At 43.5% G+C, this 27,321-nt stretch overlaps 1 protein-coding gene across 3 annotated transcripts; it reads left to right on the top strand.

The window, feature by feature from the left end:
* The first annotated feature begins 299 nt into the window (after positions 1–299).
* dipk2ab (divergent protein kinase domain 2Ab) lies at positions 300–25,970 on the top strand. 3 transcript variants are annotated; one of them, XM_035909664.2, is made up of 4 exons: positions 300–485; positions 6,911–7,809; positions 19,680–19,983; positions 23,559–25,970. In XM_035909664.2, the coding sequence occupies exons 2-4, from the start codon at positions 7,156–7,158 to the stop codon at positions 23,903–23,905; spliced, it is 1,305 nt and encodes a 434-aa protein (XP_035765557.1). In that variant the 5' UTR covers positions 300–485; positions 6,911–7,155; the 3' UTR covers positions 23,906–25,970. The 3 variants fall into 3 exon arrangements, with proteins under 3 accessions (XP_035765557.1, XP_035765556.1, XP_006795153.2); XM_035909663.2 differs by having other exon boundaries at positions 300–681; XM_006795090.3 differs by having other exon boundaries at positions 300–768.
* Positions 25,971–27,321: the final 1,351 nt, after the last annotated feature.

The raw sequence follows: 27,321 nt of genomic DNA, 5'->3' as shown, positions 1-27,321 counted from the left end.
TATATTAGCAGTATGGTTTCTTTTACTTACCACCTCTAGCATCTTTCTTCCCTTCTCACATTAAACTAAACGATACAACAATCTAAAATGAACATTAATTTCAGGTAATGTTACAAATTCCTTAAAAGGCTGGTGTTAGCCTCATTGGAGCGACACGAAAGGGAAAAAAATAGAAATTATGGTAAAGTTTGCACTGGGGGCGGCATTCCAGACAAGACAATATTAGAATAATCGCTTAGCAACCGTGCCCGTAAACAGAGAACGGTTGTCGTAAAGAGTAAAGAGGCTGGTGTTGAAAAGAGTCGAAACAGAACCCATTGTGGTGTTGGAGAGGAGTGAGCAGCTGCCTGAGAGAACAAGAAAAGAGGCAATACCGTGACCGCGGACGGGACTCGCAACACGCGGACAGATATGGACGTTAATTCACCGCACGGACGCTGTTGTCCTTTGTAAAGAGGAGTCCGTCGTCCAGTCGGAAACATCCGGTAAACGAAGAGTTAAGGACTCGACAGCTCAACTGTTTATTTCAGCGGCTAGCAGGCTAGCTGGCTAGATACCTAAGAGCTAGAAATGGGAAGCCCGTTTGAGTGTGCTTGATAGAGATCTTCGTCGAGCTTTGAAGAAGCAGCTTTCGGCTGAGATACAATCGCCGGTGTTTTAAAGTCCCCTCTCGTCCGCCTCGTAAGTAGCCGCAACTTTGAAGAATGATATCAGCTGAGCGCTAACCATTTCACTACTACAAAGCCGGAGAGGGGGGAAAAGTCACAGGTTTGTTTCACAGTTGTTTCTTCTCTTTGCAGTCCGTGCTGCCTTTCAACTCTTTTTCTTTTTCTTTTTTGTTTTGTTTTTTATTTAAAGCGAGAGCAGGTAAATTGTGCATCACAGAAGTCGCTCACACGTCTATTTTTGAGCAGTTCGATAAAGGAAAAAAAGATCCATAAACGCAATAAAAACTCAATGTTTTTTTTTTTATATATATACCAGTAAGAGGATGCGTAACAGTTCGAGTGTCCGCCGTGTGACCTTAGATCAAGCAAAAATAATTAAAGCAAAAAAGGACAAAAAACCTCAGCGCTTTTTAAAAACAAACTCTTATCAGATGCCCACATCCACTGTGCGGTGACAAGAAGCATATTATTACCACTATTACTGCTGGTGGTGTCATTTTAGTTGCAGCGGAACAGTCTAAGCATAGGTGGTTAGTATGTTTCCCTCTAATTACACGCTGTTTTTAATCTTTTCGTTATTTGCCTTGCATTAGAGAATATGGCAAGACTCCTATGCACAATTTGATGTAGAATCAAAAAAGGGGGGAAAATGGATGAGAATGGATACACTGCAGAGTGAAGAAAATGTGCTGCCCCAGAACTCTATTTGTATGCAGATCATACTAAATTACAGCAACAACGCTGGTGTCCAGGAGGTATCATGCTTGCCGGAGGCGCTATTAACGTTTTAGTATTTATTTAACAAAACATTGCCCCCCGATTCTCACCCCTTAATTTCCCACTGTAGTTTCAAGCTATTTAAAACACTTCATCTCAACAGGTTTGCTTTGGATTCGCCTTCCTTTTGGCAAAAACACAACAGGTTGAGGCTGTTTCTTTTTCTCCATCAAGCCTAAAAGCACCTAAAATATAAGCTTAACTTTGAGAGGATTTAAAAAACAAAAAAACGAATGAATAGATCTGACCATGAGATTTCTGTGGCATAGTAATAATTGCACTTTCTTTGAAAACTGCTGCCCTTGATTCCTTCAAAGGAGAAAAAGATTAGCACAAGAGTTTTAGTGTTTGGTTCCACACAAAGCTCATAATAAGTCCTATGGAATTTCTCTTTACAGTCTAATGAATAGGACGGGCTGCTTAGAATTAATTTTTCTATATCGGGAGACTAATTGCGGAGCCTTTCTGCTAGGTTAGTTGACGAGGGAACTATGAAAATAGCCTGATACACTTAAGGCGTTCTGCTGGTGGTTGATTTGAATGTTTCTGAGTGCTCGGCAGGGGAACGTCTCATAATTGCAGCCTAAAAGCTCCCACAGCAGCAGTATATTTTTGTTTTTGACCTCTAGACTTGCCAAATCAGTCTCAGATAAAGTTGTAGAGCAGACGGAGAAACAGACAAAGGTGGGAGAACGAATGTCTTTAAGGTAATCGATTTCATTTCCTCCCCATCCAAACGCATTTTCCGATTGTTTAAACTGCAGCTCGCTTTGACAGCTTGTTTTAATCATTTCACTCGGCTGACATGTTTGCCTTGCAGTAGCATTAACATGGGATTCAGATCCATGCCAACTCCTCAAACTTTTCCAGAGAGATCATGGGTTGTGCAACCGTGCAGCTGTTTAAATTAAACAGAAAAGGGAGAAGCTGTTTTCAGTTGGGGAATCCAGAGTAGGTCTTCGCAGTGTGTTCTTAACAGCTGCGTCATTTTGGCGCAAAGCAGATACTATTGATATTCTCATTAAAACCCCTCTCGTGTTTGGTTTGGGCCAGAGATGAATGGACTAATGTTCATTGTGGGGATGCTGCTAATTGGTACTTATAATCCGAGGACTCAATTTTCCATTAGGCGTGCGAATGTTACTGTCATTTGTATCTATCCATCACTGTCTATGTGTTTGCTGTACTGAGGCAACCCGGCTGCGGCTGAATGTTTTTGTGATCAAACATTATTGACTCCCACGGTCGATAATCCTGGCAACAGTAGTTCCTCTCTCCAGCTAGAACCACACATTGCAAAGCAAGTGAGGTGGCGGTGGTGGTGAAGGGCAGAGGTGGCTTTTTCCCCCCCTCCAGCTTTGAGGATTCGGGGGTAATGCCAGCGGTCCTGCAGGTAGACGCTCTCGCGTGTGTGTTTGTTTGTGTGCATCCATTCAGAGATGGAGAAGTGCTGCTCTGTATTCAAGTGATCTATTTCCAGTCATTTCAATCACAAGAGCAATAACTCAAAGCTTCTCTTTTCTTGCTAGCCGCTAGTTATACATCAGTTATCTTTTTTTTTCTCTCTCTCTATTTTACCGACTTCTCCACTGTATTTCAGTCCTTTTCCCCACTTCCCACCGTGCACTCTCTTTTGCATTTCCATTGGAATTAATCAAGCATGTTCTTGTGTGGCTTGACTTCATTATATCATAATGAAGTTTAGCCTCAGGTGGAGTCAAGAAATGGGTTAGCCGGAGAGTAGCCTTGCCCTTGCACACCATTATCTGAAGCTGGTTCTTACACAATGAGCTGTAGGAAAGATTATTCAAGAAAGAAATTTCCTTTTCAATCCCCTCCTCTTTATCTGAGTTTTTCTTTTAAAATCTAAGTTTAATAAAAGTTGAAATATTAGAATATTACCATGTCATCTTCCTCTGTCTCAACCTTTGTCATTCTGTTTTAAGCCAACATGGGGCCTATTGCTTCATCTTGTGCCTTTTCAGTCCCAGTAATGAGCCATTTTGCGGCTCTTAACATCTGCCAAACTTGGAACATTTTGAATGCGAGACTCATCTTCCATGCATGAGGAGTCAGGCATCCTTTGATTTGCCCTCTTTTCTTTGCTTCTCTTTCGAAGCGCTCACCGCTATACTTTGTAGACTGAGTATGCTGAAAAACTTTCTTAGCCCACTTTTGGCAGCGGCCCTGTATCATGAGAAGTAATTTGGTGCTTATTCTAAACAGAGTTTTTTCCCCCTCCTCTTGGTATTCTACATCCCTCCCATCTTTTGAAGAGGCACTGTGACAGTTGTCTGGTAGGAAAGGGGGGGGGGGGGGGGGGGTAATTTGAAACAGTTTTCTGTGGGCACAGTGAGGTTTGCCCCAAAGAAAACACTGCTTTAAATTTCAATGCCCTTCAATAAAAACATCTGGCTTTAATTTAGAACTTTAAGTGAACTTTACCCTCAGCAAGAACCTGAGTAGGCAACCTTGCCATAGAGCCCTATGCAGTCTGCCTTTCTCTCTCGCCACGTTCTCTTAAATAACTCCCATCATACCGCAATAGTCAGTGAGGGAGTTAAATAAATGGTTTTGCAGGTGTAAAATTCACGAGGAAGCAGTCTAGTGGGGTAATTACCAGGGAAAGAGATCCCCGTCTTAAATGGCCATGTCATTCTCCCAATAAAGCTGAATGTTTTCATCTTATTCCCACTATTACTGTGCTTGTAACAGCAGCAGGTTATAAAAAAACCTCAAATCCACTAGCATTTCAAACTGCACCCGCTCATGCGCCATGCTAATCGTGGCACGCTATAAACCCATAGATGGCCAATTTGTGTGTTTCATTGACAATAATTTGAGCGTTAAAGTTGTCTTTCATTAAGAGGAAGAAAATGATCCTTTCGCATTGTGTGATTACTAACATAATGCAGGTAATGCTCCATATGTAATTGTGGTCTAACGCTTTTTCTGGCAAGGAATACGAAGCTATGTATTCTCTTCATGCCGGCTGCCAGCTTGTGCTTCTCATTACTCGGCGCTGTCCAGGTCTTGTTCAGGGTTTGTTTAAGCTTGCCCCGGCTCTCTGTTTCTTTCTCTCACGGATGAAGAGGTGAAACACTTCTTGGCCTCGCTGAGGTTATGGTTCGTCCTCTCTGAGCCCTTAGCTCATCCTAGATAAATTTCATATCTGCTCCCAAGATCTTGCAGTCACGTCAGTGTCGTGGCTGCCTGTGTCAGATGCTAAATGGCACTTGAATCGAGATTTTATAACAACGGGAAATTCGGTTTTCCCCTCAAGCAATCAGCTTTCTCTCACTCCCTGTAGTAAAAGGCACAGACATGTATCCTTTTGAATCCTTTTGTCTAAGACAGCCCAGTGTGGGCCTACTTTACTTATGTATTTATCCACCCCTATTCAGAGAGCTAATTTCAAATGCTGTCTAGAAATAAATTGGAGGAAAAAAAAACAGTTTCTATTCTGCTTTTTCCCCCCCGCTTCTGAGTTATCTTGAGATGAGATAATGTGAGAATCAGTAGCACTTGCAATATATTCACAAAGTGCTCTCTAGATGATTCCAGCCAAATATTACCATCATTAAGGATGCACCATTTGTTAATTTGAGGCCAATAGTAAGTCTAATGTTTAAAATAACAATTTAGCCAAAGGCCACTTCAGATACAGATGTTTTGTCATTGTGTGTCTCTGTAGCTATACATTATCCCTTTTGTGCCAGGCAATGACGGCTTTCCTGCTTTTTATTTCACAAGAGTCCAGCTTCAATAATACGAGTTAATGAAAAGCTGAATAAGACACACAGTGAAAGTGGTCGATATTGTCTGATAAATCAGTGCATCTCCAACTTTCAGTGTAATGTGTTGTAATAGATGAATTTTTTTTTAAAAATGCTGTCTTAGGACTTAAAATCATTGCATTTTAAGCTTGATTGAAAGGTTTTTACCCATGTAGAAAATGCGGCTGTAAAGTTTCTCAGTAACTCATTATCTCACTCTTTATTTATGTCAGAAAAAAAAATCATATCCTTATTGCTGTGTTGAGTCACATTGCGTGTGGTGTGGCAAGAATGGGGGGGGGAAAAAAGGCTCGAATAACATTTTTCTTTGCCTTTTAAAAACATTCAGTGTGGCACTCTGTAGTTCCCTATTTGGATATGGTCTATTTTTACATTAGGCAACTTGGCCTGATCAGCTCGAGGTATTTCCAGACAGAGGTGTGGGGTAAAAGCTTCTCCATTCGGCTCTTATTTGGCGTGCTGCAGGCCCACGTTTCTCACAGCCGCCGCTTTCTTGGTTGCTTTTAGCCAGCGTGTCCTACCAGAATCTCCGCCTCTTCGATCTAAAAGCAAGGGAACCCATCGACACACAAACTAATCACACTGCTGTGCCTGCTCGTTAGCCATGCCCTCTCAAGTCAGCTGTCCTAATAGGCATGCCCTAATGAGCTCTAATTGAGGATGGCTAATTTGCATGGTCTGAGTCATTGTATTTCTTAAAGCGACTTAAAATACTTACTGCCTAAAAGCTGGATTGGGGGTGGGGGGGTCTAACATGGTTTCATCGTGGACAGATTTTAGTGGGGCTTGTAGGGTTTTTCTAAGTGCTTTGTTCTCTCACTGTGATCCCAGATTTTTTTCTTCTTCAGATAGGGCTTGCCATCCTGCTTCTTGGCTAAAATTAATAATCTCAGTAGAAATATTCAGATTCATTTTTTCCCCCTCTCGACCAGAAACGTTATTTTAGCGACAGCAGCCATTTTCAAAGAAACAGCATCAAAGCATGATTAAAATGAAGCAGGGCAGCTCTGATCAAAGGTTAAACTTTGCACGGTGTGACTCTCATCACAATGCAAACTGAGATTCCTCCATCTGAAGCAAGAGAAACAAAATCAAGATTCCTGAGCTTAGAAGTAACCGTTGAGGTATTCAGATGGCAAGTTATTCTGCAGTACATCTTAGAAAAAGTGATGGATATTTTTATTGGTGCAGAGGGAGGGCCCACTGAGGGACTCTTCCTCTGAATGCAGGACATTTTATTTTAATACTTGCGGACGATGTTTTACATTTCCCCTTAATTTGATCACTGACACTTTATTTTCCCTTTTTATTTATTTTTCTTATACTTTGAGTATACAAGAAATGATTTCCCAAAGAGAACGCACTCAAACAGGCACAGGCAGGTTTATTGCATTGGCTGTGGGCCATCTCATTTCTGCTCAAAAAGTAATGAAATCTCTCAAATGACCCAAGCAATTCAAATTTGTGCGACTATTTCATATTCCAGAGAAGCTGCGTTTTGTTTTACAAGGTGGGATCACATGTAAGGATTTATGGTGAGAAGGAAATTAAATCAACCTTTTTCCACTGTTACTTAAGGCAAGACGCTGGATTTTTGGTATTATAAGTTGTAGCTTTTATATTTTCCCTCATGTAATGATTTTTTTCTCTTTGTCTGCTTGATTTCAGAACTGCTGGCCCAAGTTTACATACAAACTGCAGAGAGAACATGACGCACTGGCCACTGCCAAAGTCTGGCACAGTGCAGCTGTGCCAACCTCGCCCCTGTCTGCCGCTTTAGAAGGTTCCCCTTTGCACCATGACGGAGAGGCATTGAGGTTAGCTCCCTGACGATCATCTCAATACCTCTCCTCCTCCTCCTCCTCCTCCTCTTCCCCTGTCCCTCAACACCCCACTCCTGACCCATCCACATCATGCTGCGCTTCCTGCCTCTCAAACTTGGCCGCCTGTACCGCTGTCTAAAGCTCCTGTTGGTGGTGGGATTGTTTGTCATCTTGTTGATGAACACCCACAACCTGTTCGCGTCCTTCCAGAAGAATGAGCTCACAGACAGACGATTCATCAATCTCAACAAGTGTCCCGCCTGCTTTGGCACCAGCTGGTGCCGCAAGTTCATGAACGGCCAGGTTTCCTTTGAGACCTGGGGTCGCCTGCGGTTTCTAGACGTTTTCAATGTCAAGAATGTTTACTTCGCGCAGTACGGAGAGCCCAGGGAGGGCACTCGTCGCGTGGTGCTCAAACGGCTCGGCTCCAACCAGGAGTTGGCCGAGATAGACCAGAAAATCTGCAAGAGGGCCACAGGCAGGCCGCGATGTGACCTCATCCAGGCAATGTACAAGACTGAATTTGCCCGGATCAACGGCGATGTTCGACTGCTTACTCCAGATGTGGTAGAGGGCTGGTCAGACTTGGTGCACTGCCCCTCTCAGAGACTGCTGGACCGTGTGGTCCGCAGGTACGCCGAAACCAAGGACTCTGGCAGCTTCCTGCTAAAGAACCTCAAGGACACGGAAAGAATGCAGCTGCTCATGACGCTGGCATTTAACCCGGAACCACTCGTATTGCAGGTACTGTGTCTACATTTGAACTTCTTAAAATCTGGATGTTTACAGGGTATAAAGCAGTCTTAGAGCTGATAGGGTTGTTGTTTTTTTGTTTTGGTTTTAAATCATGCTTGACAAATACACGCTTCGAGGAAAATGTTGCATCTGGATAAAGATACACGGATCATCTGACAAAGACCTCTTTGTCAGATGATCCGTGGCGGCAGCTGGTTTCAGAGCAGATGATAAAATGCGGCTCCTGGATTACTCCCGGAGATTCAGAATATCAGTGCAACAGCGTGTTGGCCCACAAAGCCCCCACTAAATTACAGGGCGGGAATCCTTTTCCTTCCTCTTGCCTAGATCTGAGACAGGCTATCAAGTCCTCCCTAAACTCAGGGCTACTTCAAGACTGCATGCTGGCTATTTGGAGCAAGAATATTCTTCTGCTTAGAATGGAGAAGGGTTTAAGAGCTGTGGCCTCTGAGAGGGGAAAAAGGCGATTTTTGGCTGGCGGCAGTGCTGCATATTTAACACCATATGTAGGGCAGTTTTAAATTATTCAAGGATGCATCTGTAAATGGTCCAAGTTGTTTTTAATTTTAATATAAGTCTATGTCCACTGGATTGTCTTCATTTGTGTGTGACTGGAACGGAGCAGTCTCTGCAGGGCTGCTAAACTGTATCAGTGCCAGTATTCTTGATCCTTAATTTGTCCTGCAAAATATTTTTTAACTTGTTTTTTTTCTGTGTGAATTTCAGTGTTGCTATAAGAAAAAACAGTTTTAAGAAATTGTTTTACTTTATGATATATGACTTTTTTTTTTTAAAAGAAGATTTTGGGATATGTACTGTTTAGTTTTGATGAAAATGCAACAGGACGCTTTGTTGTCCGGTACAGGGAAGATTAGAACATTCTTGATTTTGACGCATTTTAACCAAACAAACGGTTCATCTTGCTGAAATGAAAAGGATGCTTTAAAAAAAAAAAAGTTTAACGTCTAGCTTTGACACGAGGTTAGGAGAAAAACCCTGACCCACCTTTATTCAGTCATCCTGATGTCAAAGCAGGCGTATTCCTCTGCATCCGCATCCTTTTCACCGGCTGATTAACAGGCGGCCAATCAATTCCAATTTCTGTTTGGCATTGAGGGTCTCACGAGGGGACAGAACAACAATGGTCTTGGCCCGTGTAGACATTCAATAACTTGTTTTGACCTCCACCACTAGCTACCCCCCCTCCCTGCCTCACTGTCCCCCACATGTGTTACTGGACACCTCCAGGCATTTCAGAGGACAAAAGGCGGGATCAGCTTTTTAGTCTGGTCAATCTATAAAATCTGATTAGCTTTGTGCGGTCGCTCAACCCTCCCCCTCGCTTCCTTTCTCCCCTATTCTCACAACATCCCTTTTTTTTTTTTTCTCTCTATGGCTTCCTCCCCTACTTTTTCATCACACGTGTGCAGACAATTCCATCACTTCAGTTATATTTCATTTCAGAGTCATAGGGAATCACCCCTCCCACCACCACGGCCTTAGTCTTATCTTGGACACACAGTTTAAGACATCACGCACAAACACATCATGCACTCACATTGTCCACAACTCCTTCCACTTCCCGCTCCGTGGAGACTTTACATGTTTACAAGGACTCATGAATTGTTGATCTCACCCTGAACTTGTGACCTGTGGGTAAAAGAAGGAACCGTTGGGTCTCTGCTCGCGCAAGGCCGCAGGATAGCAGATGGCGCGCGCGGACTGCCGGGATAGATAACGCACAAAGAAATGTGCGAGACCTCTCAGAGACTCGCAGATCCTGAGTACTTTGACTGTTCGTCAGCATCACTAACCTCAAAAGAAGAGAAAATTTGCTGTGAGACTGAAAGGGCCCTATGCACAAGGTTGGGCAGCAGCAGACCATAAAGAATTAATAGCGTCTATAGAGATTGAATAGGAGACGTGCTGTACTACAACACCTTGGTCTACCTATTTTTTTCTTTATTTTTTGCTAGAGGTTTGAGCTGCTGTGTGGGGACAGGCTTTAACAGAAGATATAGAGGAATGTGGGCCGAGTTTTATGACTCGTTATTTAATCTAACCCGGGCCTTTTTTCAACAATTTATCACTCTGCCTTCTTGTCAGGTCATGAGTGGCGCTTTATTTTGCTTGGTTGTAGTTAAACACCTCTCCAGTAGGTTGAATAAAGGAAACTCTCACTCATTTTATAATTCAACTTTGCTATATTTAGCATAAATAATTTCCTTTTGTCATCAGCTAGCAGTGTTGTGGTTTAGGGATCTTTTTTTTTTCCATTTTTATTTCTTTTTCCTTTCTCCCTCCTATGGCTTTATACAGTTGAATAATGCGAATAACATTTCTGCTGTCTGCTCGGCGAGCTGCACTCTCTCTTAGAAAGGCTTCTGTTTCCAGTCTTTTGAAGCCACAGGCAGTAAATCGGCCCTGATTCACTATGAGAAACCAGACCTTCTTTGTCAGTGGGAAACAATCTGCTGTGTTGTTTTGGGTCTGGCCAACAATGTGTTTTCTGTGTTCTCGGTGTCTATGAGTGCACACTTGTGTGCTGCACGCACACACACCACCCCCACTTTTCTGTCACGTGGAAGACAATTTGGCTTTGGGGAATAAATATTTTTGGAAGACAAAAATGACGACAGCCAAACAAGGAAAAATCCTTGTGCAATGAGAGTCGTCTTATCCAGTTTCATCCGTTTTCCCCTCATTTCCTCTTAGCGGTGCAGTTTAAGTTACACTGGAAAGGTTTCTCTTTTACTTTGATAAATCTGCTTGTTCAAGGGGTTGTCTCTTTGCCAAGCGGCGGAATTACATGATGCTGTTTAATTTTTACCTCTTATTCAACAATAACTCGGTTTGCATGAGACGCGAGTAATTCATTTTCTCATTTCCATGGCTCGAATCTCACTTGCCATCCTTGCCGTCTCTCCTGCGGCTAGATCACTCACCGATTCATCAGGTGATGGTTGTGTTTGATGGATTACATCTGGCCCAACCTTAAATTAGTACAATTTAGCCTAGTCCTCGCTTCCAAATCATTAAGCTTAGCGAGTTTGCCAGAAGCATGTGACTGTACTCGCACCCTTTTTGGTCCTCAGCCCTGTCTTGCTCAGTGGAGCTGAGAATAGGAAGTGACAGGCCTGTGGGGTTAACTCAGTCAGCGGCGCTCTCATCTCCTCTAAACTCAAATCTGTGCACTCCCAGACACCCCACCTCTCAGCTCTCTCTGCCTCTTTTTCTATTACAGTCTCTCCCCACCTTTTGCAGATCCACCAACTCATTCAACACTCTGGCCCCACCTGACAAGGAGACACGTAACACTGTATTTTTTTCCCCCAAGAACTCTGACACTGATGCTAAATCAGGGGAGAGATTACATGGATGACCTTATCTCCTGTTCTTCCTAACAGTTTTGACAGCAACATTTTAATGCAAATATGGAAGGAAACATTCACAGCTCTCTGAGCAAACACACCAGTAGCTTGTTTGAATCTTTAAAAAAATGGAGGGGGGGATGCCTCTTTGGTATGCTGCTGATTAATGAAGCTCTGCATAATCCATTACAATGTTCTGTCACTTCAGGAAGCTAAGCCAGAATAAACAGTTTGTGTTTGGGGTTTTTCCTGGCACAACGTGAGGCAAATGTGGTACCTCAGTTGCGACCTGCACAACCTCGATTTATTTTTGTGTTGAAATAAATTTAAATCCCTCAGTTTAAATGACTATAACTGTAAATTTAAAACGGTGGTGTGGTTTTCAAACATGCTCCAAGAGTCTTGTTGGGGAGATTTTTTTTATTTATTTATTTTCTTTGACTAATATACACATAATTTTCCCATGTAACCTTATTTGTTACACAGAAGCAATTATTTTTACAGTTTGCTGTTGAAAAGAAATTAAATGAGGAATTTTTTTTTTGGAGACAATATTGAAGTTTATATAGACAGGTTGTTGTGATGTTTTGTGCAAATATCAAGAAAAAACAAGTAGAAAAATATTTTTTTAAGATTTGTGTGGGTTGTAAAAAAATGTCAATTTATGGAGGGGAAAAAAATTTCCTTTTTGCAGCGTATGCTTGCTCTGGCAAAGTATCGACAGAATTTAAGCCTTTATAATTTCCGTGCAGGAAAACCCTTATGGTCTGGTTTTCTGGGTCATCGTGCCTCTTCACAAAGAGGATCAAAACCTGTTTTGTTTTTAGTTTTATTTATTTCTTTTCATTTAATCACACGCTGCACGCTATCGCAGCTTAAGTGAGAGCCTTCTGTCTCAAAGGCTGGCTCAGTGGCTGAGGTCGGCCAGTAAATAGTATTTAAGTTGGTAGTCTGTGATTAGTACCTTTGTTTTTGGGTCTTGGGGATTGTGACGCTCTTAGCACATAAGAGAGGAGGTTGTGTACGCCGCTTAACCCTCCTTCAACTGCTCCCAAACCCCCTTTCATTATTCTTATAGGCCTTTGTGTACAGACTGAATCCTGTTAGGATAAGACGGGGAGTTATCTGGGCTCGACTCCCCTCTTTTTGGCTGCCCTCGCTGGATGGAGGCCCTGGTGGAACGGCGAGAAGAGAAGGAGAGGAACCGAGGGTTTGTGTGACTGTGTGTGTGCGTGCACGCGGGTGGGTGTGTGTGTTGTACAAGCCAGAGCCTTGTGGTGTTTTCCTCTGTTTGAATGAGCCAGACTGCTTGTGTTACCATAATCCTTTCTCTCTTTCTTCCTCTCTCCAAACACGTGCGCACACACACACACACAAGTACACACAGTCACACACACGCCTGACAGCTGTGTTTGGTTAGGTAAATGCCTGTGGCTAACCCCCCTCCCATCCCACCCACTAGCTTCTTTTTTAGATTTGTCCCTCAACACCCCCATCAAAGCTTCCTACTGTTACAGTGTGCACCCCAGCCTATCTTATGCCCTGCTCCTGAAGATACAGTTCTGCAGTGCAGGAGACAGTCATTCACAGCTCTCCCTGGACCCCTTAAGATAGCCAATATTGATCTGTAACAAGCAGCTCTTTACTATCCTTTGTCCCCTGGAGAGCCTGGGCCCTAATGTTAGCAAGAATATGCCTTTCAGCACATCGGGTGCTTGCAGTAATAAAACTGCCCACTGCATTAAAGCAAAAGGCACTTGGTTCCTGTCAGAGAAATTATAAGAGGTTAGGGATATCTGTAGCATCTGTACAGTTTTGGCATTTCCACCCCCGCTAGTTCTAAAACTCTGCATTTTAACTGCTCACTGTATGTAAAGGGAAATGTTCACAGGCCCCTCTTTTAATGTTTGACTTTTTTTCTAGCATGTCGAATAAATGAATAAATATATATGTATGTGTGTATATGTGTATTTGCTCTTTGTAGAGGGGAATTCTCTTCATGCATCCTCTGGTCTGTAGAGAGGTTAGAGTGCAGGGGCAGTGACAGCAGTCTCCCTGCTCAGTATGCTTACATGGTTGCCCCTGAGATAATTGGCGCCTGCTCTGAAATATACAACCCTTGATGTAGGCCTCAAACCCACAGCCTACAGGTCTGAGGCCAAACTGTGTGGGCGGCAATACCACCTAGATTGAGTGAACACTGCTGCCTATGACTTAATACATTCCTCATCTTCCAGCGGAGGGGATTTATGAGGTGACTCCGTGTGCAGTGGCTCAGGTTCAGGTCGGCAAAGGGTTTCAGCTATCAGTAAGCGGCGGAGTGTGTACTAGCAACCCCGAGCTGTGCCGTCCTGTGCACTCATTCCTCATCCTGCTCTCATTCTCTCTGCAGAGCAAAGACCTGCAGAACTCAAAGAGCCAGCTAACCCATTTCTATCAAGACTTGAAGCAGCTCACTGAATCATGTGCATAGTCTTTCTGCCCTGTACAAGCCAATTCTGCGTGGTCTGATCGGTTATTATACTCGATGTCTTGGTTTTGTTTTCTCATATGAGCCTAGTGTCTTTTTTGATCTCCCACTTGGCACAAGCAGTCCTTTCAGTTTTTATACATGCAAAGATTTCTGATATTCATAAGGCTGTTCATACGCTTGTCTAGATGGACATTAATTGATTTTTAAATGAAAAATAAAGGCTGTCATAGCATGTATAATAAGATATTAAACCAGTAATATGAACATCATCCATTGTCAGATGAAGCCATGGGAATGGGAAAGGAGTACTCAAACATAAAGAAGGAAATTACCAAACCCTACCTGTAATATATTGGCCTAGTTTTCAGTGTTTCCTGCAGAACTGCGTGGTATTTCTGGTGGTATCAAGACAGTGGCCCTCCCATGATTTCAAATCCACCACTTTTGATTGCAGCTGGCGACATGTAGAGCTACTGGCACTAGCTTTACATGTCGCACTCCCAACCCCCTAACCTTAACTCAGTCACCGGCCTCAGTTCAAGAAAGTGTAGTTAGTCTGTTTGACTGCAGAATAAGACAAGAGACAGCTGATTGAGATCAAGGGCTGCTCGACAGTAGCAAAATAACAGTGAGGGCACTAGAAAAATCTATCACATTTTTTTTTCAGACAGAATCAAAAATAAAAACTAATTCCAACTAGGGTGGTCACAGCAAGTATAGTCTTATGAGTGGGAAAACAAAGACTTGTGTGATGCATTAAACCCAATCAGAGATTAGTTGTCTTTGTTATCCTTCACAAAGGTATCACTTTTTGGCCATCTGTCCAAGAAACAGCCGGATCAGCATGTTTTCCAAAGCCTCTTTTATAAGGGTTCTGAATGGTGGAGTTGTACACCAGTGGATGTGGATGTTCCCCAAGACTGCTGCCATTGGTACGCGCTGTAACTTTGCAGCCTTTGAACCATACGCCTGGATAAAGAAAGAGGTCAGGCTTATTCTAAATTCAGAGATCTACACAGTTGGCTTGTCTCAACCAGCAGACATGTATGCACTCCTCAGTGTGGTGCCGTGACTCGGCATTTCCTGGATCCGATGTCTGGAACATGTGGGATCATTGCCCTGTATTGCAGGTTTAGGGGGTGGAACAAAGGGAGAGAGGGAGGGGAAACTAGGTTAGCAGGAAATGCAGCAGCGGGAGACGTGCGACACGGAAAAGAAGTTGCACCATGTGTGCTAGGATGAGGCTGGTTCCCCTGTGGTGTCTGACTAACTGACTGGATTTAAACATAAATGGCCAGCAAAATGCCAGACGGGGTTCGCCAAACATCCTCCAGACACACAAGGTCAACAGGAGAGCTGCACAGAAAAGCAATAGGGTTTTTTTTTTTTTTCTTTTTTCCCTAGGTCCAGCTTGGCAGCTCCTGCCTTTCAAGCCTTGCAAAACAGATGTGGCTCCTTCTTAACACTAATCCCCCCTGATAAACAGACTGAATAATGTTCATTTTGTAACACTGAGGTTCAAAGTTGTTGGGTTTTTTTTTTTTTTTCTGTCTCTCTTTCGTTGTATCTGACTGAATGTGTCTATCCGCCACGTGTCATCAACTTTACAATTTGATCCCAGGACTCTTTACGAGTCTTGTCCTGGCTTGTTTGTTACGAAGAGGCGAGGTTTTGTTGAAGACAGAAAATGTTGAGAATTTACACCACACCCGGCTTAGGGCTTTAACAAGCTGCACACTTTGGTTGCAACTACTAATTTCCTTTACGCAGAAAGTAGCTGTGGTTGCAAAGATGAAGGCAACTGCTTCCTTTTAAACTCAACTCTGCTTCCAACATATACACGTGTGTGTGTGTGTGTGTGTGTGTGTGCATGTGTGTGTTTGATGGTCCAGTGTTCTCTGCGAGCCAGCCAAGGCAATATCTTGGGAGCCACTCATGTTTACTCGGCCCTTGAATAGAGGTTGTTATCAGCCCTGGTCACGTTGCGTATTCTCATTCACATGCACTCGGGTGGCGTTTCACGTAGACACAAACACTCACACGCACACCCAAACAAGGAGCCTCTTTTTGAACGCTTTCTCTCACACGCACGCCCACGCCCTCCCCAAGTGGCCCTGTAGAAGGGCATGCCTTTGTCAGCAGATGTCAGGACGCAGGTGTGTGTTCCTGTGCCTCTCGCTCCATTCGTTTCATCCTCTTCTCCAGAGGCTGCCCATTTGTCTGTGGCCCTGTTACATTTCAGCCCAATCCAATCTACCCCCAAGAGAACGCCAGTGTGTCTGTATTACAAGGGAGGGGGTGGAAAGCACAACAACGCCCCCAGTCACTGCTATGGTGGCGAATTGGCACAACCTTAAAGATTAGATTAGTCAGACTTGGGCCTAGAAGTCACTATGAGGTCGTCTTTAATGAGAAGAGTCTGTTTTCCACCCTTGCTTTCATTGTCTCCCGAGCCCAGCTCATTATTTCTGTAACACGGCAAAAATTCTTTGCAGGGGAGGAAGGGGGAAAAAAAAAAAGCATTGGGCTCCATGTTTTACAAGTTCAAGGTTTTGCTAAGCAGGAAATAAAAGGTTCTTATCCAGTGAAGGGAACAAGAAGTGATAAGACTTTAAAAAGCAGTAAAAGTTGCTGGGATGTGTCATTGGCAGTTTTGCACCCTCAGCATTTTTAAATAGCATAACATGATTGGGTGACGACTGGTAAAATTCACTACCTTTGCAGTAACCACACACACACACACACCAGAGTACCTCCCAGGTCTGCTCAGAGATAGTGCAGTGGATGTAATATTAGGCTGGGCTTTCCAATTTATCCCCCCCTCCCCACTCAACGCCTCATTGCGGACGTTAATGACTTCTGCAGAGTAACCGTTTAAAGAGCGCTAAGGGAGAATGATTGGTGGGACACGTAGAGTATTTATCAAGCCTTGCAATAGGCGAGTTTGAATCCAAAGCTCAGGTGCCCACTCTTGTGTGCCTGCCCACGCTGTTCGGTAGTTCTCACTTTCAGACTTATTGTGTATAAAATTTAAATACAGGAAGCTCATAAAAATGGCACCGAGGTAATTGACGCAGCGCAGCGAGCCTTCCAGCACCGCGAGCCTTCCAGCACCGCGAACGAGCAACATCTATGTTAAGAACCACGAACGAGGGCCAGACAGACATGAAGGCGTTCTCATAACAGCCGTTGACAGTATATGAAAGTAGCCGTAGGGCATTCATCCTTCTCCTCCCTCCCATCAGCCATCCCCCCCATCTGCTGTCGCTCTACTTTTTCCTCCTATTCAGGGCTGTAACCTGACAACAAAGAGAGAGATGTGTTTAGCAGGCAGGTCTTTGCTGGTTTATTCCTCCTGTCTACTGGAGCGTAGAAGTGAAAGACACTCTGTTTGTCTCTTCTGTTTGCTGTCTCCATCGTATTCTCTTCTTTTCTCCGCTCTCAGGCTGCCCCCGCAACCCCACATCTCACCATCCACCCTACAGGCGTGAGAGAAGAGGTTGATGCTTGGCAAAGGAGGTTTTAGTCATAATGTTGGACAGGGCAAGTTTTGTCATTGTGACAGAGAGCCGCTTAGGTTTGCAGCAACATAAAGGCTTGAATTTGGGTCAAAGGGAGGCGAGCCTAAGAAGGATATACCCCCTAACTGATCAAGCTTCAACTTAATCTTTATATACCACCCTCAGAAATTAGAAAGCCATTTTAGATATTTAGCCTATTAAATCTCTAATCCTAATTCTCTTAGCCCAGTGGCTAATGGCATCTCAGTAGCCTGGGATTGTCTCCCCTCCAGCCAGTATTTGAGAGTGCAGTCAGCCCACCATTATCATTCATTTCTGAGCATGTGATGGACTTCCTTTAATTTCTCTTCTTGTCGAGTTTGCTGTATCTAAAAGTCTAGACAAAGGTTATTGAAGCACAGGCTTTTGGAGAAGTTTGGGTGAGTCATTGCCAAGTCTAGTGATGATGAGCACAGACAGACAAGGCAGCAAGAAGCAAGTAGTGCTTCATGGACAGACTGTTGTCTGGCCCACGATTGATCGGGTCACCTCAGGGAAATGGGTTCGACCTACACTGCATGCAACTTATCACTGTCCTTCAGTCAAGCTTGTGGCTCTTTCTTAAAACTGATGGGAACAAGAGATACACCTAAGGTATAGATTTACGCCACTTAACAGACTGATAGGCTGGAAAAAGTTTGCTGCTGTCTCGATGTGTCGCGTTGAGTCATCGCTGCTTTACTTGACTTTGTTGGGCTTAGAATTGCCTTGACTTCATTGCATCATGCACAGCATACTTTGCAGAGTGTTCAAAATAAAACACACCAGAAATAGTCAGTGGCACACAAGCAAAGCTGCAAATCGCACCATAGTCATCACCTGAATGCCTTTTGGGTTCCAGATCACTTGCATCCTCCCAGTGCCACAGTCTCCATGTGGCAGGAGTCCAGCTGCTGTCTTTGAGATAGCAGCTGCGTGGTGTGCGGGAGGAGGAGGATGGAGGGGGTTAAAATGTATGTCTTTAAATAATTTGTATTTCATTAAAGTTTAAAGAGTTGGGGCAGCCATGCATATTTAACCTCCTACCCTCATGACAGAAATTGAAAGCTGGTAAAGTATTGAATTACCTCGAGTGTAAAGTGAGATGCAACACTGATAGTAGTTCACACCTTACCTGCAGTGTCACGATGTGTTCCCTGCCTTATCGCAGGTGCGATTGGGTTTCAGAAAGGGAGGGCGACCGAGGCTGCTGTGAAAGACAAGTGCTCCCAATTCTCAGTCTGTGTCCATGTGGCGGCTGCCTGCCAAAAACTGCAACCCAGGAGAGATTTGTTACATAGGAAATGCAGGCAATCATTAGGCTAGCATATGGCTGGGTGTTTATTATAAAAGATGAAGTCCTATGGCAGCAGGTTTATAGGGTGGAGGGCGTACCGCATGCAGCAATACCCATGTGTCTGCGGGGAAAAAAACGAAACAAAAGAAAAACAGGTTTTCATTCTATTATTTTCTATTAATTTGTCTGACCATTGTGGCAGCCTGCGACAATGAAATGGGCCCCAGAGAAAAGAAATGGAATGCAGGGATAGTGTGAGACACCAGAGCTCATAGAGGAAGATCGAAGCGGTAATGAGACTTAGAGATTCGAGTCCCCCAGCAGCCTGCAACATTTGCCAGATACAGCTGCTTCATGCCTATCTCATTTAAGTTTCATGTGCGTTTGTATGTGTACAACTTTCCACAGTTGTGTATGTGTTTGCCTGTACAAATGTGACCACTTGATTAGGCAATTGCAGATGATAGGTCACACATGCATATCTGACCCCAGCAGAGGCAAATAAATCCAAGAGAGATTAGGCTCTAGTGCGCTAGTACCGCCTTCATCTGGTGGTATTACCTTATTATTAATCAGTTTAACCTATAATACACAGCGATTTCTTGTCAGCATGCCCAAGCTGCATTAACTCAGTTAGTCGACATCACACAGCAGTTTAAATCGCCCCACAGCTGCATCACAACACATAAGGCTTTCCTGCTAACTGCTGTTACCACAAATCATCTCCTATCAGTTCTCTGGAACCACTGAATATAGCGGCGTACATCAACTCATAGCTGTAGGGCTTTAACACAAACTGGCTTTTGCTTTTATTAAATTTAATCCGTTATACCCACGTGATCCTTGGCAGATTTTCAGCTATTGTGCTTAGAATTGTGTATAAAACATCACCTCAGGCTGCACACAGAATCTTTGTGTTTGCCTTTTTGGGATTTTTGTTTCATCTGTCCGTGTTAAAGAAGCCGATTCGTGTGCAAGTTAAACAAATATTTTCTGAATATTTGAAGGTTCTTCCAATTCATGTGTTAACCTTTGCTGTTCAGAGCCACTGTTATTGTTTTGTTTTTGGGTTCTTTTTTTCTGTCAGCCAACTACATTACACAGCCTGACTTCTTTTATCTGTTTTTTTTTTTTATTTAATAAACTGTCTTCCACGCTCATCTGTTTCTCCTTCCCAGAGCTTTCCGTCAGATGAAGGGTGGCCGTTCGCCAAGTACCTGGGAGCATGTGGGCGCGTGGTAGCTGTCAACTACGTAGGTGAGGATCTGTGGAGCTTCTACAATGCGCCGTGGGAGAAGAGGGTAGACTTGGCACGCCAGCTGATGGACATTGCCGAGCAGCTCACCAACAATGACTTTGAGTTCGCCCTCTACCTGCTCGATGTCAGCTTTGACAACTTTGCGGTCGGCCCACGTGACGGAAAGGTCATCATTGTCGACGCCGAGAACGTTCTTGTGGCCGACAAAAGGCTCATCAAACAGAGTGAGTGGCGCTGCCAATAAATTTCCACACATTCACTTTGTGTGTATGTGTGCACAGACATGTACGTCCATAGGTCTGTGAGTAATGCCTCACAGAGTCTGTCCCTCCAGTTGCCATGACAATAGGTCATTGTTCGTGAACATGTATGCATTGACGCCTTTAAACACAACCACTTCATAAAGATCTGCTGCTCATCTTTGCAGGGTGTTATTTACATTAGCACATAAAGCAACATGCAGAAATGATGGACCTGTCATTGATGCTTCTCTAACGTTATGAACCCCCGATAAACCATTATTTTTATTTATAACTTAATTACTCGTGAATCAAAGTTTTTCCGAAGCCTGAGTGTGATTTTAAACGCTGTCCACAGTTTGTATTTTCTAGAAAACACTGCATTTGATGTCAGAACTATACCCGCAAACTGTAGCTTATGAGGAAGTGATGAAGGTTTGAGGAAAGGCCTCAAGGGACACGCATGCTCGAAGCCTCCTCTCTTCTAAGAATATACACTCCTCCAGCACCCCTTCTGCCTCTAACGCGCACGTCCCCATCAAAGCTAAGATAGTTCGGATAACGAGCCATCTCCGCTGCCCTAGTTTTTTTGCCTCTCAGAATAAACCTCATAACAAGGACAGAGATAGTTATACATCACACGCTCAGTGCTGCGGTTTCCTACAATTCTGTCCCCCTTCTAGGGGCCACTACAGAGAGAGGCAAGGCCACCTAGTAAGGCTCTTAGATTTGTCCCTTCCTGCAGAAATCCTATTAAAGTGATAAACTGTTGTGTCGCTGGGTGTTGAGATTCCACCATTATGCCCTGTGACAGATATGAGCTATTGTGTGTGTGTGTGTGTATGTGTGTGAGAGAGAGAAAGAGAAAGGGTGTGTGTATGCACTTTTTTAGCTGCAGGCGAAAGTATTGTGATGAATTTATCCTGAGATAAAGTGCCATTTTGCCAAATTACAAGATCTGACACCAGAAAACTGCAAATTGATGTGCAACATGGGAAGGTACTCCAACATGCCTTGTAGTTTTTGCCCCTTGAGTTTTTCCCTCATTTGGTGCGTGATAATGCGATATGTCAATGCACCACACTAAAGTGTGTATATTTACCTTGGTGCCAAAAGCTGCAATTTTCCACCCTGTCACAAGTAGTCCTTTTTGCAAGCCCTAAAGCACAATCCAGGTTGAGACTCCCTTGGTCTGGCCGACACATTTAGAGGTTGACATCTCAAGCTGCTTACCCTGGCTATTCAGAGTTTAAGCCCCAAGTTTATTTTCTTCTTGCATGTTTGCGCGCCTGAATCTCTTTGTGTGCGTGCCAAGTGCCGGGGCACAGCAGGACGAAGAGGGACGGCAGCGATAATGAGTATTACGAGGTCAGTGCCATGTGTTGGACAGCGGTAGGAAATAGCCACGGTAACTTCCCAAGGCCCGACAAACAGAGAATTCAATCCCTACAATTAGAGCCTGAGATTGAAAGCGAGCTAAGGAGTGTGATGCGAATCTCATCAGTCTAAACTAAGGCCAATTGATTTGCAAATCAAACACGCAGAAAGCCGTGTGCTGTTCCACCCTCTCATTAAGGGCATCCATATTGATGTGATGGGTTTCGGCGAGATAAAACGCATGCCACGTTGAAGTTGTGCTGTGCGCTGTGTTTGCACAGTCCAGTGGTGCGAAAGGAGCCATTCCCCATCATTGAGTTTATAGCATTTGAGGATGTTTTCACCCCTAGTGGCTTTTGGAAACACATGCTGTATAATGTAACGCACACTTCACTCACTCTCTCATTCTCCCTGACGCCCTGGCTTACACAAACACACACATGCAGCAGCAGCAAACACACACACCGCCGTTCTCATTCTCTTACATTCAATAATGCACTCTAACACAGGCATACATTGTTAAAACCGGCTCGTACTCTTGAATGCCACTAGTAAGGCCGCGCTAACAAGCATTTCAGGCCCAATGTCCCCTCTCAGTGCAGCCCAGTGAAGCCAGAGGTGTGAGGAGAATGTATACAAGTCAAGCCTGAGCTCCTTAACATGGAAGATACACGATATGCAGGAGACAAGTGAAGCTAGGCAGCCTACCTCATGTGCTGCTCTCCACTCATTTGAATTGGAAATTATTTAGTTTGTGTTGGAAATCTTCTAGCTTTGTTACACTAGCGCTTGCAGGAGGAGAGAACTGAAGGCATTGAGGTGCAAGTAAATAGATCTCGTAGTTCTTTTTAGCCTTTAGTTGAGTCTCAAAGTACTTTTTTTTTTCTTCTCTTTGCTGTGCTCATCTTTGTCCTTGAGAACAAACCTATTGCTCTCATCTTCTTTTTAGGTGTGTGTGTGTGTGTGTGTGTGTGTGTGTTTGTGTTTGTATGTGTGTGTGGGTAAAAGAACAGGACATTCTCCTGATGCTATCTGTCAATCAGTGCTGAGGTGTGATGCATGGCCAGCTCCAAAACATTAATTGCTTTCACCTCACCTTGCTGCTTTGGCGTGTACGTCTTTATATGTATGCGCCTGCTTGCGGTATATGCATACGCAGCCATATCCATCTTCATCACCCACACTGATTGAGGTTGATGTGCCCCTCCTCTTCGGGGGGCCATGGAGGCCCCTTGCTAACAGGGCAGAGTTGGATGTTTGATTGAGTTGTACTGATGAGCCAGAGGAGAAGTGCATTACATCGCTGATAGACTGATTATGTGTTTGCATCCTCTGGGTCCAACACCCCCCCCCCCCCCCACCCCCTCCCCACCATGCTATTGATCTGGCTTTTAATGCACAAACCAATAGCTCTCTCGTCATTCCAGGTTATTTTCTTGGCCCCCTTCTTTCCCAGCACAATCGTCTAAAGGGGGGAAAAGCAATGTGAAATGAGCTGGAGAAAGAATTTTATTTGCTCAATAAATCTGGAAAGTGGTTCATTTCTGTCAAATGAAACTGTAGATGAGTTGTTTGCCTCTGGGCTTTGAAAGTAGTATTTCGCATTAGGGCCTGTGGGGTGTCAAAAGTGGCACCTTGGTCTTGTCAGCTTCTGCTGAGGCTGATTTCATGGGTAATAATTTGCACAAACTAAAAAAAATAAATATTCTTCACGGTCAGATGCGGTGGAACAGTTGACTGTAATTACCAAAGTTTCAAGTTTAGTTTTTCTCTATAGTTTCGAAAAACAGTTTGCTGAAAGAGAAATGCTCTTACTACACCAGGAAAGAATTCATCTAAAACTGGCTGCCTAGATCTGAGGGAGCTCTTTAGCAGAATTCCCCGAATGCAAAGATTGAACCATTTTTGCATGACATACCCAACAACCCCCCCAGGTTTCATGTTTGTGTATCACTCTCAATAAAGGTGTAAATGCTAAAAGATTAAAAATGCTCTTGATTTTATAGCTCCAGGAGTTTCTTAAAGGTTTGCAAGGCCTACATAACCCAGCCTCACTTCATTACATTCACCTGGGGAAAAACAAAGCTTATGATCCACTAGATGCTTTTTCTGTTTTAACTAAATGCTGTTAGTACGTTTTCATAGCAGTGGATTCATTTACCTGTGTATCTGTTCTCTTGCAGACAAGCCGGAAAACTACGACGTGTGGTACGAGAGCCGGTTTGAGGAGTGCGACAGGGAGGCCTGTCTGTCTTTCTCCAAGGACTCTCTTTGTTCCAGGGTCACTGTGGACCACAACTACTATGCCATATGTCAAAACCTGCTGTCACGGTATGCTACATGGCGGGGCACCACTGGAGGTCTCCTCCACGACCCGCCTGCCCACATAGCCAAAGATGGACAACTCAAGGCTCTGTTGGACGAGTGCACCAAACCCAAAAAACGTTACGGCCGCTTTCAGGCAGCAAAGGAACTGCGCGAATACCTCACACAGCTAGCTGCCGCATCCTCCTCTGCCATGGCCAGGTAATGAATGGAGTCGGCGTTAGCCTGACGCAATGAGAGACTGAATTCTGTACTTTTTGTCTCTGGACTCTTAAGATCCTGGTTCTTGTTCATGATGTCATTTGTTCTCCTTTATGCTTTGGAGCTGGAAGGTGTTAGCTCTTGCATCAGGAAGGGTAAGAATCAAACTTCAAAGCTGATTTCTCAAAGCTGTAGCTTTTACCTTACTTTGCTCCTGTGTAAAAGAGGAATGTGGCGCTATAAAATTCTGGTTAGAACCAGGATGGAGAGGGAATCGAGGTAAATTCTCCCCTCCCAGGGTGGGCTGCCATCTCTGGGGGATGGGAAGATGAGAAAGGGCTCTGGTAAACGCATCCTTCACTGGACACAGGCTTATACAAACCAGAGCGTCCAAGCGGCCGCGGCAACATGACATAGCCCCGACCACGTCCATCCTCCTGCCATTCCTCAGTCCATCCGAACTGTTGTGTTTGATCGTAACACTAATTTCTCTTGTTTAAATTTGCTGTTCTTTTCAAAACTGAATCCAAGTTTAAGTTTTTCTTTTCTTTTTTTCCTTCCTTTTTTTTGCTGTGCCATGGCTTTGCCCCCCTCTGTAGCATTGCTGCAGAGAAGGTGGAAGTAGCATGAATCTGCCGTCTGGCAGCAGAAAAGGCCAGGCTGCATCGAGTTTAGAGGATAAACAGAAATTTGGAGTTTTCATTTTCATGCAGGACAAAAGGAAAACCCTTGATGTCTGTAGAAGTATAATTTCCTGCTATTCCAAACAATCACTTGATCTCCAAGTTATAGAATTGATGCAATCATCCTGGACTGTTCCTCTCCCCAAATCTTTCCCTTTTAATGGGACCAGTGAGAGCTTGAGACAGCTGTTTTTAGGAAAAAGAAGATACAAATTGGACATTGGTGGGTCTCTTGATGCAGATTTGCCTATACCAAAGAGGCTAGTTGTAAAATTAGGAATTCTAAGCAGTACAGAAAGTTATATTTTTGGTTCCCCACCAGAGCTGTCCAGAAAAACTTTAATGTGTACACACATCTTATGTGAGCTGTCAGGCCTGCATACTGATTCTCCTCTCCTAAGAACCAAAACTCTAGGCAGATCTAAGGCATAAATTAGCCATATTAAATGTCACAAAACCCTTTCTGCTTTGTTAGCCTCTTGATAGGATAAATCTTTTTTTTCCAAACTTGATAAAAGTGAATAGTAGTGGCCTCTTCTTTCAGATTCTGTTTTTTTAAGTATCTGTAATTATAAATGAATTCTTCTGTGCTATGCTCCCACTAATGTTGAGTTCAGTAAGCTCCATCAAGCCAACGGTATAAAAAGCAATGAAGATAACCAAATTACTTCCTTGCTCCAGAAATGGCTTCTGACTTGCACTTTTTGAATCCCAGAAATGTCTGCTGAATATTTAAACACTCGGCACCACTTAGAGGTTGGGTTGATTTTACACTTGGTGGGCCAACAAATTAAAGCGTAATGAGCGTAGGATCAGCTGATAATGCATTGTGAGAGATCTTTCTTTAAAAAAAAAAAAAAAAAAAATCAAATAAACCCGTCTCTGGCTCCATATGTTTTATATGTCAACTGTTTTGATGTTGTGAATCAGATGCCCAGTGGAGTGTTGTGTAGCACAGTCAACAGACAGGCGAATAATCAAAAGTGAGCCACTCCACCTGTGGGGAAAAGAGAAAGCACAGCAGTTTTTGTTTGTTTATTTTTTTGGCCTTCTCTGAGACCTGGAGAGCTGATGTGACCTTTTGCCAGTTTGGAAAAGCAATAAAGACAAGTTTGGCTAATGGATTTTTGTTTCTGAACCCCCTTCTCCTTTGTTGTGTCAGCTGTATTTCCGTTTCCCCGAGTCTGGAGGATGGTCAACTTGGAAGGATTTGTTCATGCGTAACTAACTGTCCTCTTTTTGTACTGTAATATATTTTTTCTTTTGAGTATTATATCAGCATTGTCTGATTTTTCCTGTGCCTTTCATTCAAAAGTTGTATTTACAACTTTTAGTGGGTTTAAATATTAAAATAAATGAAGATCTATATATAGATATATACACACTTATCCTCTGCGTGGCCTCTCTTTGATTCTGCCTTAATTTTCCTTTCATTATTTCCCATCTATTTATCTTGCAGGTGATTTGGCTGTGGCTCATATTGCCTTTTTAAAATTTGATTCACTGTGGCACAGCTGGATATCGGTGTTTGCCAATTCCCTTTCCTTTTTTCTCATTTCTCCTTCTTGGTTTTGATCTTTTTGTTGTGCTCTCCACTCAACTGCGGATGCAAATCCTTGTCTTTTATCTACGTTTGAATAGATTGTTTTTGAAATAGTTTACTATAGCTACAAATTCTTTTGTGAAACGTTTATAAGGACGTTAGATTGCTCAAAATAAGCCATTCATGGAGGAGGGCTGTACTTGTTTAAATACATGACACAGAATTTTCAAATATACTCATCACCACTTGGAGTTTTTAGTTTTTATTTTTATCATAAGTCTCTCCTCCTCATTGTATTTGTGTGTAGTATATTTTTAGTGTGTGTGTGACTGTGTGAGTGTGGTTTTTGCTAATTCAATAGCTCTTCTGAGTCTCTCTGTCTATCTTGAGCCTGCTCATGCTTGTAGCATAAAAGCCTGTGGTGGAACAAAGTAGTGCTCGAGCCATAACCAAAATTAGAAGCTACATGACTGACACTCTTTGCCACTCTTTCTCTTCCTCTTCCTCTCTTTCTTTATTTCTTCACGGTCATTTTTCCACCTCTTCCCTTCTCCTTCTCCTCTGTAATTGTGCTTCTCTTTGACACACCCGCTGGTTTGTGTGGAGAGCTGATGTCACACTCATTGTGGTGAAGTGCTGTTTAGCCCGCCGTGCTGTAGCTACACTTAGTCCAGCTGATGAATGGCTCCAGGGTTGGCTGGCTATAAGAAAACACCACAGAAAATGAATGGGGCACCAGGCGCTCAACTGCTGCCCCTCTAAGTTTAAATAAACATGAGGCCATTTCAGCGTGCAGCCACCAGGGATTCTAGACACTGGACTTGGAGAGGAGGAAGGTGGTCGTGTCAGAGGGGGGGGAAATTGAAACAATATGGTTTTGCAGAAAAAGCAAACTTCTTGTCCTCAAACTACAGCAAATAAATAAAACCCTCACTGCATTATCCAATTTGCTGTGAGTAAGCTTGCTTCCAAAAACTGCAGCCCAACTTGTCAAAGTGAAAGCAGAGGAAAGAGCAGCTTACTTCTTTTTGTGAGTGTGTGTGTGCATACTGTTTTGAAGCTTTGCAGCCACTATCCAAAAGGGAGACTAGATATTGTTGTAATTCACCTGCCAGTCATTGAGCAGGATGAGTAGCGTCACAAATGGGTAGGAAATAAATGTGCTGTCATGTGACTACCTTTGCAATATCAGCA

The sequence above is a fragment of the Neolamprologus brichardi genome, chromosome 9 (assembly GCF_056152115.1).
Source record: "Neolamprologus brichardi isolate AB-2024 chromosome 9, ASM5615211v1, whole genome shotgun sequence".
In the NCBI taxonomy this organism is placed as follows: Eukaryota; Metazoa; Chordata; class Actinopteri; order Cichliformes; family Cichlidae; genus Neolamprologus; species Neolamprologus brichardi.
Note: the sequence above shows the minus strand (reverse complement) of the source record. Positions and strands in the feature narration are given on the sequence as shown.

Coding starts and splice junctions, on each gene's coding strand:
- dipk2ab (XM_035909664.2), top strand. CDS start 7,156: ATGCTGCGCTTCCTGCCTCTCAAACTTGGCCGCCTGTACCGCTGTCTA. Junction 7,810..19,679: donor CGGAACCACTCGTATTGCAG/GTACTGTGTCTA, acceptor TCTCCTTCCCAG/AGCTTTCCGTCAGATGAAGG. Junction 19,984..23,558: donor CAAAAGGCTCATCAAACAGA/GTGAGTGGCGCT, acceptor GTTCTCTTGCAG/ACAAGCCGGAAAACTACGAC.